Source organism: Hipposideros armiger, unplaced genomic scaffold, assembly GCF_001890085.2.
Source record: "Hipposideros armiger isolate ML-2016 unplaced genomic scaffold, ASM189008v1 scaffold_93, whole genome shotgun sequence".
Classification (NCBI taxonomy): domain Eukaryota; kingdom Metazoa; phylum Chordata; class Mammalia; order Chiroptera; family Hipposideridae; genus Hipposideros; species Hipposideros armiger.
The window spans coordinates 1,139,250-1,150,791 of NW_017731443.1; the positions used below are offsets into that span (position 1 = coordinate 1,139,250).

An 11,542-nucleotide genomic window follows, 5' to 3' on the forward strand; every position below is an offset into this window, starting at 1 on the left:
CCCCCCCCGCCCACCGCTGGCAAGACCCGACCACCCGAGTCCTCTGGTCCTCCTCCCCGCGCAGGTGCACGTGCGGCACCCCGCCTCTCTGCCACCTAGGCACATCCCGCTGGGCGGCCATGGCACGAGGAGACACTCCGCAGGACAGGCGAGTTGGGGACCGAATGGGGTGCGTAGGGTATCCGGGTGGCCGTGAGCAACGCAGACCCGCTCCCTTTGGGAGCTCCAAGGCTCAAAGCAGACCAGATGGAACTACAATTCCCATCAGCCGCCTGCCTCGGCTGCCTGAACCGGAGCGATGGGGGTTGTAGTCTGATCACCGGAGGGGGCGGCCTGGGTGGCGGAGGGCGGGGGGAGGCCGAGGTGCTGCGTCCTCCGAGTGACCTTCTGACTGATCCCTACAGCTACCACCTGGTCGGGATCAGCTTCTTTATCCTGGGGCTGGGCACTCTCCTTCCCTGGAACTTCTTCATCACCGCCATCCCGGTGAGACTTGCGGCTGGAGTGACAGCCCCAAGGCCACAACCACCATCTGTCCCTGCAGCTGCCTTGGACCTGAGGGGTCCAGGCGCTTTCCCTACCCTGCCACCTTTAACTCCTCATTATGCCCATGTGGCTGAAGCTAGGAGCCTCTGAGAAGGGAGATGCCTCCCTCGTAGCAAGGAAAGCCAAGCTTTCAGGGATGCCCAGATCCTAAACGGGCAAGGCCACCAGCTCAGGGGGTCCTGTGGAGCGGCCACCTCTGTTTGTCATTATTCTTGAGCTATTCACTCTAAAAGTGGGCTTTCCAAGCCTTTCGTTTTCTTTGAAATAGCATGAATTACATTCATCCATCCAACCAATAGTTAACATGCACCTACTGTGGGCCAGGCCCATTCTTGGCGCTGGGGGTTCAGAAGGAAACAACAGAGGAAGCCTTATATTCTCTCAAGGGAAGGCAGGAATGTGGGGCTCCGTGTTCTCTTTTACATTGAGTTATTCATATATATTCAGCACAACTTGCCAGGTGCCTCTCCAGTGCCTGGCTCTGTGCCGGGCCCTGGAGACGCAAAGCTGAATCAGCCCCTGGTCTTGAGAGCAAGAAGGGTGCCAAAGAGCTATTAATAATGTAACATGACGCTGGCATCCCAGGCATGGAGCAGAGTCCTGTGGGTCCCTGGGGGAGGCAGCAATTCCTTCTGCTTCATAGAAGAGGTGATTTGTAACATAGGAGAAGGGGAGGTAAAGCATTTAGAGGGGCGGGGGAGGGAATGGTAGGAAGAGGGGAGGGCATTCCATGCAGAGATGGAGGCCTTGCAAAGGCACCGAGGCAGAAGAATGTCAACCTGTTCAGAGAAAAGGGTGCCTGGAGCTTAGCAGAACGAAGCAGGAGATGGGGCACAAAAGGGAGGCCGGGGTCTAGTTCTGAAGGGCTCCAAATGCTGTTCCAAAACCTTGAGGTTTTGCCCTGCAGGCAATAGGGAACTATGGGCAGGGGTGAGGGGTAGGTTAAGCAGAGGCGGGATAGGTTAAGTGTTCCAGAGAGAAGGCAGTTGATCAGCACCTAGGCCAGAGCCTGGCTCACCTTAGGTGCTCAATAAATACTCAGGAACCCAGAAGCCCCTGCAGGAGAGGGGGTGGGGCTGGACCCAGAGCACTGAAGAGGAAGGGTGACCTGAAGATGGAGAAAAGCCCAAGCTGGGGGTTCTCAGGGCTTGGGCTCTGTCCCAGACTTCAGCCATTCAATTCAGTGCACATTCACTGAGCTCCGACTGTGTGCCAGGTGCTGGGGACAGCACAAGGACAAACAGACAGTCCCCACAGACATTAACCAAGCCATCACAAGCATGGGAGGCGGGCAGGAAGGGGGAAAGGCTGGGGGGTTACTGAGGGTAGGTTGTAGGGTGACCCTGTATCCCCCTCCCCTGGCATCCTGGCAGTATTTCCAGGGGCGGCTGGCAGAGGCCAACAGCACTGCTGGGACCCTGGGCACCAACCACACTGGCCCTGCGGACACCTTCAACTTCAACAACTGGGTGACGCTGCTGTCCCAGCTGCCCCTGCTGATCTTCACGCTCCTCAACTCTTTCCTGTACCAGTGGTGAGAGGTCCACCCTTGGGCTCCCTCCCAGGCTATCCCTCTGGTGTCCCTGCCCCGCCCCTGCTGAGGCAGCTCCATCTGGACCCAGGGAAGACCTGCCATCCTTCCTGCACTCCCCCCTGCATCTCGCCACAGTCCCCATGGTCCAGCCCTGGGCTGAACCTCTTGCCATACCTCCCGTTGCCCGGCCTGCTCCCAGGCAGTGCCCACTCTGCCCTCCCTTATGAGCAGCATCCCTGAGACGGTGCGGATTCTGGGCAGCCTGCTGGTCATCCTGCTGCTGTTTGCCCTGACGGCGGCGCTGGTCAAGGTGGACATGAGCCCTGGACCCTTTTTCGCCATCACCATGGCCTCTGTCTGGTTCATCAACTGTGAGCACCCCTGCCCCTACCCACCTCCCTGCCCAGCCCACCCAGGGCTTCAGCCCAACCCCTTTTTTGTAACTGAAAGGGCCCAACATATCCAAAAAGAGAAGACAGCAACAGCATTACCTGTATCCCTGATGAGAAACTGAGGCCCGGAGAGAGACAAAAATTCACTTGTCCCAGGTCCCAGTGACCTAAGAGCTGGCCTCCCAACCCTTAGCCCTGCAGGCCTATGGATGCGCCTCAGAAGAGGAGTGAATGGGGGTTGTGACACCAGAGTGGCAGGGTCTCATGCCTGCCCACTTAGTCCAGAATCTTCTGAGCACCCTGCTGACACCTCCTCCAGGGAGCCCCTGAGGCCTGCCTAGTTGAGTGGCAGCGCCCATTCTTGTCCTTCCACAGCCTTCGGTGCAGTTCTGCAGGGCAGCCTCTTCGGGCAGCTGGGCACCATGCCTTCCACCTACAGCACCCTCTTCCTCAGCGGCCAGGGCTTGGCAGGGATCTTCGCTGCCCTTGCCATGCTCATGTCCATGGCTAGTGAGTGGACCTGGGTGGCTGGAGGGCAAGGTGGCTTCTGAGATGCTGGAGAGCAGGGAGAGTGCCAAGAGTTGGATTCTGGGTGGAGACAGAAGTGATGGGGTGATGGGGATCTGGGGACTGGGTTTGGGGTAGGGAGCAGGGCTTTGGGATTCTACAGTGAGCGAGTGACTGGGTGAAGACTGGGTTAACTTGGGGCCAGGGGCAGGATTCCGGGGACCACACTGGTACATGGTAGCAGGTTGAGGGAAGGAGGGACAGGTTTGGGATTCAGACAGACTTGGGTTCGAATCCCAGTTCCACTGCTCCATAGTGGGGGGCATTGGATGAGATACTTAACTTGGGTCGGTTTCCCCACCTAAATGATTATTATAGCTCCATCTTCAGATTGTAATGCAGTAATAATGAGCACATAGTAGGTACTCAAAAAAATGGCACGTAGGAAAGAGAGAGAAGTGAAGGGCTGGGCTGGGGCCCTGCACAAGATTCCTATTTGTCAGTGAGAGGGGTGGAAGAGGCCAGGGGTGAATCTGAGAAGTGGGACAAGAGCCGTTAGCCCTGTGGGAGCCAGTGGGACCAGCCACCTCCCCACTGCAGCTGGAGTTTCTGCACAGGTGGCATGGATGTCCAGACCTCTGCCCTGGGGTACTTCATCACGCCCTGTGTGGGCATCCTCATGTCCATCATGTGTTACCTGAGCCTGCCCCACCTGGTGAGCTTGCCCCACCTGGTTAGCCTGCCCCACCTGGGGAGCCTGGCATTGAGCTCAAGGCAGCACTTGAGAGCATTTCAGATATAACCCAGAGTCTGAGGCCTCGAGAGAGGCCAGGGGAGGTGGAGGGAACCTGGGCCCAGCCCTGATGCCCAAAGGAGTCAGCCACCACCGGGGGACCCCAGCCTCTAAGCCAACAGGGGGGGGAGGGACGCAGACACTTCAGCCAAGCCAGGCAGGGCCAACGCTTTCTTTCTGCAGGAGTTTGCCCGCTACTACCTGGCCAAGCAATCATCGCAGGCACAAGATCAGGAGCTGGACACCAAAGCTGAGCTCCTCCAGTCTGGTGAGCCGGCGGACCCCGCTGGAGAGGTGGAGACCCAGGGGAGGCTACAGACACCTCCCCAGGGAAGCATTTCCTCTGTGTCCCCAACTAGAGCCCTCACCCCTAGTAGCCTTGAGTGAGCAGAAGCAGATCATGTGGGATTAAAGTCATTCCTACTGCCCTTTGGGCCTCGGTTTCCTCTATAAAATGGGGAGGCAGGACTTCAGGCATGCAAGTTCTGGATCCAAATGCATCTGAGTTTGAATCTTGGCTTCACAACATCCAAGCTGTGTGACCTTAGGCAAGTCATTTAACCCCTCTGAGCCTTCCTATTTCTTTATCTGTAGGACAATAGCAGTGAGATAACTCATCTAAGGTATTTAATCTGCCTGGCACATGTACAAGTATGTGCTTAATAAATAGTAACTAAGCATACTTCTGTTGTTAATTTTCTTTACCTGCACCCTGGGCCGAAGGAGTCACTTGTGTTAGCTGGGAATCGCCCTGTCACAGGCATGACCCTGCCTGCCCCTCTCACTCCAGATGAGAAGAATGGGATTCCTAACAGCCCCCAGAAGGCAGTCCTGACTCTGGATCTTGACCCTGAGAAGGAGCCAGAACTGGAGCGAGAGGAACCCCAGGAGCCAGGAAAACCTTCAGTTTTCATTGTCTTCCAAAAGGTTTGGCTTTGATATAACCCACACCACCATCCCTGGGGAAGAGAGAGCTGCTCTCTCCAGCTCTCCCTAGAGCAGCGGTTCTCAACCTTCCTAATGCCACGACCCCTTAATACAGTTCCTCATGTTGTGGTGACCCCCAACCATAAAATTATTTTCGTTGCTACCCTATAACTGTAATTTTGCTACTGTTATGAATTGTAATGTCAGTATCTTTTTGTTTTCCGATGGTCTTAGGCGACCCCTGTGAAAGGGTCGTTCGACCCCCAAAGGGGTCGCGACCCACAGGTTGAGAACCGCTGCCCTAGAGACTCTTAGAATGGAATGAGGACTTGGTATACTCACCTTGTCCACCCTAAGGTGACAGGGTCATAGATCAGGGACACAACTGAGCCAGGCTCCAGGTGTCCTGCTCCTGGGCTAGGGCTTGGACAGGAGGGTCAGGGCTGAGTGTCGGGCCCCAGATCTGCCCCGCCTGCTCACACCCCTGCCTCCGGCTCTCAGATCTGGCTGATGGCGCTGTGCCTTGTGTTGGTCTTCACAGTCACCTTGTCTGTCTTCCCCGCCATCACTGCCATGGTGACCAGCTCTACCAGTCCTGGAAAGTGGAGTGAGTGTTGGGAAGCAGAAGAAGGCAGGGCAGGGGAATGGAGGAGCGAACAGGAAGAGGGGAGCCAGAACCTGGATGAGCCCTCTCTCTCTCTTCCAGGTCAGTTCTTTAACCCCATCTGCTGCTTCCTTCTCTTCAATATCATGGACTGGCTGGGACGGAGCCTGACCTCTTACTTCCTGTGGGTGAGCACACCTGGGCTGCGGTGGTCTGATGGTTTTAGGAAGCAGTTGGGAATTAGAGGGTGTGAAAGAGCACAGAAAGGTGTGGGCCTGGTAATGGAACAGCCCCAGGAGGCATGCCAGCCAGGATTTGGACTTTGAGCTCACTGAAAGCAGAAGCTATGTCCAATTGACCTGTGTCCCCTGCCTCTAGCCCAGGGCCCAACCTTCGGTGCTCAGAGACTGTTATGTGGCGGTGCCTGCACCGCATGAGAGTTGGGACAAGATTCCTAGTGTTTGGATTGCTTTGAGCCAAGGTGCTGCTGCTTTAAACGACATCTTCCAGGGAGACGCAACAAATAAAGTACCTCAAAGAGGAGGTGCTCTGATCCAAGCCGGGAAGGGGCTTGATCCCCAGCTTCCAATCCAGTTCAGCAACCCATCTGCCCCAGAAGGGTCTGTGGAACCCCCAGGGGCGTTTGGAGGAACCGAGTTTGGAAACTGAAGATGCCGTCTAAGGTCTCTTCCAGCTCTGCCATGGAGAGAGCCAGGAAGAAGCTGGAGACCAGGAGAGGCGGAGGCTAGCCCCAGGCCCATCCTTGGTTGCTGGGTGGCCTTGGCCCAGCCCCCTTGCTCTCCAGAGGCCCAAGCGCTGGTCCTCACTAGTTCATGTAGGGTAGGTCAGGGGAAGTGAGAGATGAGTCCATCTTGGGTACCCCTAGAGCAGAGTCCATGCTCCCAGGGACTGCCCTCACCCCAGCTTCTGCCACAGCCGGACCAGGACAGCCGGCTGCTGCCCCTGCTGGCCTGCCTGCGTGTCCTGTTCATCCCACTCTTCATGCTGTGCCACGTGCCTGAGAGGTCCCGGCTGCCCATCCTCTTCCCACAGGATGCCTACTTCATCACTTTCATGCTGGTCTTTGCTGTTTCCAATGGTTACCTGGTGTCCCTCACCATGTGCTTGGCGCCCAGGTCTGGGGGACAGTGGGGAAGGCCTGAGAGTATGGCGGGCAGGGGGCACTGGGGCTGGGTCCAGGTCTGACCTAGCATTTTCTAAGAGCTCCTACACCTGTGTGTTCTAGGCGGGTGCTACCACATGAGAGGGAGGTGGCCGGAGCTCTCATGACCTTCTTCCTGGCCCTGGGGCTGTCCTGTGGAGCCTCCCTGTCCTTCCTCTTCAAGGCGCTACTCTGACGTGCTCCCTCCAGGGTTCTCCCAGAGCTCTCTTCTTGCTGCCTCCTTCAGAGCCGAGACCCAGCGCAGGGGAAGGGCAAGCCGGCTCAAGCCTCCGCTGGGCTGGGGCCCCTTGATCTGGGGGTGCCAGGAGGATGCGTGTGCTTCTCTCTCCCTCCCGGGCTGGCGGTCACTTGGGATACTGCAAGGAAGAATTCACCACTGGTCATTCCAACACTCACCCAGGAATGGAGGTTGACACACAGAGACAGGCTAGCTAGACACACATAACACCTCATTGAAAGGGTGACAATCAGGGAAAAGAGGGCCGAGAGCTGTGGCCCTTCCTCACCATCCAGAGTGCATTTGTTCATCACAACAAACCCACCTGCTGATTGCCAGGGATCAGAGGCTCCCAGCGGGATCTTGCCAAGGGTGTAGCTGGTGTGGCCCCAACCTCAAGTTCAGAGTCGGGGTGGGGACCAGCCCAGAGCAGGAGCTCTTCTCCCCAGGCCTCAGCGACCCCATCATCAAGTCTGTGGGACGCCAGGACAGAGGATGTCAGGGGAGGTTGAGGGGAGCAGGGAGAAAAAGCCGGTGTCAGGGATCTGAGGGTGCTCAAAGGACCCTCTGGGCCTCCAACAGTGCTTTCGTTGCCAACACTTACAGTCTCCACTCCCCAGATCCCAACTGGGCCTGGTCCCAGGGTTGCCGTTAGCCTGCCTGCGTGCACTGCGCTTCACAGTTTGCAAAGCTCTTCCAAACCCGCTGTCTCACGAAAGCCTCATTGAGGCCCTTGGAAGAAGTCAGGCAAGGATTGTGCTCCCCCTCTGGACAGGCGAGGAAACTGAGCCCCAAGGGGAAGTAACCGGTCCGTGGCAGAGCTCGGACCCAGCCCCTACCTCCTCCCTGTAGGTGCTTCCCTTCCTGCCCAATGCCTGCTTCTCGGTTCCTCAAGGGGCTCAAGGCAGGAACCCTAAGCACTTACTCCCCCTTCTTGCTGTTTCTCCCTCTGACCCTGCTCCTGGGTCTAATAACAACTTCTTTATTTGTATAATGAGTTCACCAGAGTCTTTCTTTCCAAGGTGCTGTTGGCTTTGATGAGCTGGGTGGGGTGGGGATGGTTGGGCCCATCTGGCAAATGGGATGACTGAGGCCTTGAGAAGGGCAGGGATTTGTGGGTATCCCTGCGATGGCCAAGGGGTATTGGCCTGCAAGGAGCCCTGTGCTCCTGGGCAGAGCACCTGGCTGCATGGACAATTGTCGCTCTTCCTCTCCATCGGTGTCCTTTGCCTCCCCAGGCTCCCCATTCTCAGAAATGGAGCCTCAGAAAGGCAGTCGGCCAATCCTCTGGAGGGATGGAGGAAAGGCCTGTTTCACACTCACCTGTACTACACTGCCCAGCCCAGAGAAAAGCAAGGGGGGTGGGGGGTTGCCATTACAGGCACCGGCCTCTCTGCCCACTTGCCCTCCTGACTTCTGTGAACATTAACTCAACAGCTATTATATACCAGGCGCTGAGTTTGCACAGGGCTTTTGCTCAGAAGCCAGAGGCTGTTTTGCTATCAAAGAGGAAAAAACGGCAAAACGTGTGTATGACTTTGGTAGCTGAAATAAAGCCACAGGGCAGATCCCAAGTGCGGATTCATTCCTTCAACCACTATTCACTGTGCCAGGCCCTGGCTGGTCTGGTGACAGAAACAAAGGATGTGTCCCTGCTCCCAAGGCCATGGGAAGCAGAATGTAACTTGTGATGGGGCTTGTGAGGACCTTAAAGAAGTGTGTATTGGGCCGGCCGAGTGGCGCGATGGTTAACTGGCTTGGAACGCCAGAGGGCCCCAGTTCGGATCCCACAGATGAGGGCCAGTGACACTGCCCTCCTCAGCTAAGATGCTGAACAACAGCTCGACCCGGAGCTGGGCTGCTGTGAGTCATTGGTGACGGTGTAGGCTGCAGCCCCTGTGGCAGTGGGTTGCCATGGGCTACCGTGTGTAGCCAGCAGCCAGCGTGTGCGGCCAGCAGCCGCAGTGAGCGGCCTTCCAGAAGCCAGCAACTGATGTGCCTCGCCCGGGAAGAGCGTAATGATGGTGCCGACTTGGGCCAGTGAAGCAACGTCCTCCACAGCTAGACTGAAGAACAAAACGACAGCAACTTGTCTGTTCCCCTTCCCCCAATTCCACAGCACTGTTCCCATCCCCCTAATTCCCCAATTTAAAAAAAAAAAAAAGAAGTGTGTATTATAAGACTCCAGAAGAGGTCTATTAATCCCACTGGGAAGTCAGGGCAGACATCCCAGAGGAGGCGTTCCCCCCGCTGGGCCTTGAGGGATGAATATGAGTTTGCTGGGTTAGTGTGGAAGAGGGGCATCCCAGGCAGATGTACTAGAGAGTATGGAAGGGATGGACATGGACTATTCAGGAAACAGTGGGGACTTCTAATAGTGGGTAAAGTGGGGGAGTCCCTTGGTTGAGAGGGAGGAGAAGGGAAGAAGATGAGATGAAGCAGTGGGTGGGGGACACAAGATGAAGGGCCTTAGTGATGAGGCCTAAATAGGGGATTAGAGAGAGGAGGAGGGATACAGGAAAGAAGAGGGCGGCTGCCTCAACGGAGGCCATTAACGTAGCAGTTAAGTGCACGTGCACTGACCCAGGGTTCTAGATTCCAAGCCAGGCCCTTTTAATTATAAGCAGTGGGAACTGGGACTTGCCCAAGTCTGGAGTCCTGCAGACAGGTCAGGGCTAGAACACAGACTGACAATTACTAAATGGTAGTTGTAGTCCTGGGAGTATCTTGTGTAGACCATTAGGCCTTGCTGTACCCTGTAACTGGGACTGGTGGGGGCAGGACCCCAATACTTCCTGGGCTCCCTTCTCCTTCTCTACCTTTAGAGACTATTGTCTGTTGTACCCAAAAGCTTCCCGGACCTGCCAAACTCACCCTTGCAGGCCAGTCTACAGTCCCAGGGAAAGCAATGGTGCTGGTCCATTGTTATCTGGAGCAAGCCAGATTGGGCTGAGCAGTGGAGGATGGGTCCAGAAAGAGGACACTTACCCTCAGATATCCTTGTGACATCACAACCTGGAATTCCTTCTTCCCATCCTCCTTCCCAGTAGACCCAGCCCAACTTTCCTATTAGATCAGGATTCAGCTGGCTTTTGATGTTGGAAAAAATACTCGGGCTGATGGGCTGCACCTGTCTGTCCATCTTCTGATGCTAGTCCCCCACCCACTGTCACCTCCCCAGCCAGACACAGCTCCACAAGCAGGCCCAACTTCCCAGTTTCCATCAGCAAGCACTTGGAGAGGGCTGTATGTGAGGGCACTGAGGTAGACTCACTGGAAAGACAAATACTTGAAGGCCAGTCCTTACCTTCAAGTTGCTCACCCTTTTACAAGGGGGAGGCCTCCGGGTTTGTAAATTGATTAAACTCTCCAATTAAAAAAAGATTGTAAGAATGGATCAGAAAAATGATTCAACTATATGTTGTCTATAAGAAACTTACTTGAGAGCCCAAAACACAAATAGATTGAAAGTGCAAGGATGGAAAAAGATATTCCATGCAAACAGTAGTACTCAAAAGACAATCGGGTGGATATACTAATGTCAGACAAAACAGATTTTAAGTAAAAAATCATTTCAGAGACAAAGAATGATGTTTTATATTCATAAAAGGATAAATTCATCAGAAGATATATTATAAACATATACACCCCTAACAACAACGTCCTAAAAATATGAAGCAAAAATGGACAAAATTGAAGGAGAAATAAACACTAGTTGGAGACTTCAATAATAGTTGGATAGAACAACTAGACAGAAGATAGACAAAGAAACATAGTAAACACACTATGAGACAACTAGGTCAGACATACACAGAACCTTCCCCCTAAAAACAAGCAGAATATACCTTCTCAAGTGCATATGGAACATTCTCTAGGATAGATCATATATTAGGCCACAAAACAAAGTTGCAATGAATTTTCAAAGATTGCAACCATACAAAGTATCTTTTCTGATCTAAATAGAATGAAACTAGAAATTATTAACAGAAGAAAACTGGAAACTTCACAAATATGTGGAAATTAACATACTGTTAAACAACTAATGGGTTAAAAGAGAAATTAGAAAATGCTTTGAGACAAATGAAAATGAAAACACAACATACTAATATTTATGGGATGCAGTGAGAGCAGTGCTGAGAGGAAATTTATAGCCATAAATGCCTGCATTAAAAAAGAAGAAGGATCTCAAATCAATAACCTAACATTATACCTTAAGGAACCAAAACAAAGAAGAACAAATTAAACCCAAATCCAGCAGAAGGAAGGAGATGATAAAGATTAGAGTGGCAACAAACATATGGAGGATAGAAAAGCAAAAAAGAAAATCAACGAAACCAACAGTTGGTTCTTTGAAACAATAAACAAAGTTGACATACTTTTAACTAGACTAAAAAAGAAAGAAGACTTTGAAATTATTAAAATCAGAAATGAAAGAAAAGCCTCTAAAATTACTAAAATCAGAAATGAAAGTGGGGCCAGCCGTTCTGTTGAATGCACAGAAGTAAAAAGGCTTATAAGAGAATACTATGAACAACTGTACTCCAACAAATGAAAAACCTAGATGAAATGGACAAATTTCTAGAAACACACAAATTACCAAAGCTGACTCGAGAAGAAATAAGAAATGTGAACATACCTATAACAAGTAACAAGGTTGAATCAGCAAATAAAGAAAATTCCAGGACCAGATGACTTCACAGCCTAATTCTACTAATCATTTAAAGAAGAATTAACACCAATCCTTCTCCAACTCTTCAAAAAAAAAAATACAAGAAGCAGGAACACTTAACTCATTCTATATGACCAGTATTAATTACCCTAACGCCAAATCCAAATAAA

At 53.0% G+C, this 11,542-nt stretch overlaps 1 protein-coding gene across 2 annotated transcripts; it reads left to right on the forward strand.

Moving 5' to 3' along the window:
* The first annotated feature begins 6 nt into the window (after positions 1–6).
* Positions 7–7,697, forward strand: SLC29A2 (solute carrier family 29 member 2). 2 transcript variants are annotated; one of them, XM_019645623.1, is made up of 12 exons: positions 7–148; positions 405–486; positions 1,920–2,080; positions 2,312–2,451; positions 2,848–2,982; positions 3,597–3,694; positions 3,956–4,040; positions 4,563–4,699; positions 5,201–5,306; positions 5,406–5,491; positions 6,240–6,439; positions 6,550–7,697. In XM_019645623.1, the coding sequence occupies exons 1-12, from the start codon at positions 120–122 to the stop codon at positions 6,659–6,661; spliced, it is 1,371 nt and encodes a 456-aa protein (XP_019501168.1). In that variant the 5' UTR covers positions 7–119; the 3' UTR covers positions 6,662–7,697. The 2 variants fall into 2 exon arrangements, with proteins under 2 accessions (XP_019501168.1, XP_019501169.1); XM_019645624.1 differs by having other exon boundaries at positions 6,357–6,439.
* Positions 7,698–11,542: the final 3,845 nt, after the last annotated feature.

Bases quoted from the DNA above. Each gene is read 5' to 3' on its own strand.
- SLC29A2 (XM_019645623.1), top strand. From the start codon at position 120: ATGGCACGAGGAGACACTCCGCAGGACAG. The intron at 487-1,919 runs GTGAGACTTGCG...GCATCCTGGCAG, and splicing joins TCTTCATCACCGCCATCCCG to TATTTCCAGGGGCGGCTGGC. The intron at 5,307-5,405 runs GTGAGTGTTGGG...TCTCTCTTCCAG, and splicing joins TACCAGTCCTGGAAAGTGGA to GTCAGTTCTTTAACCCCATC.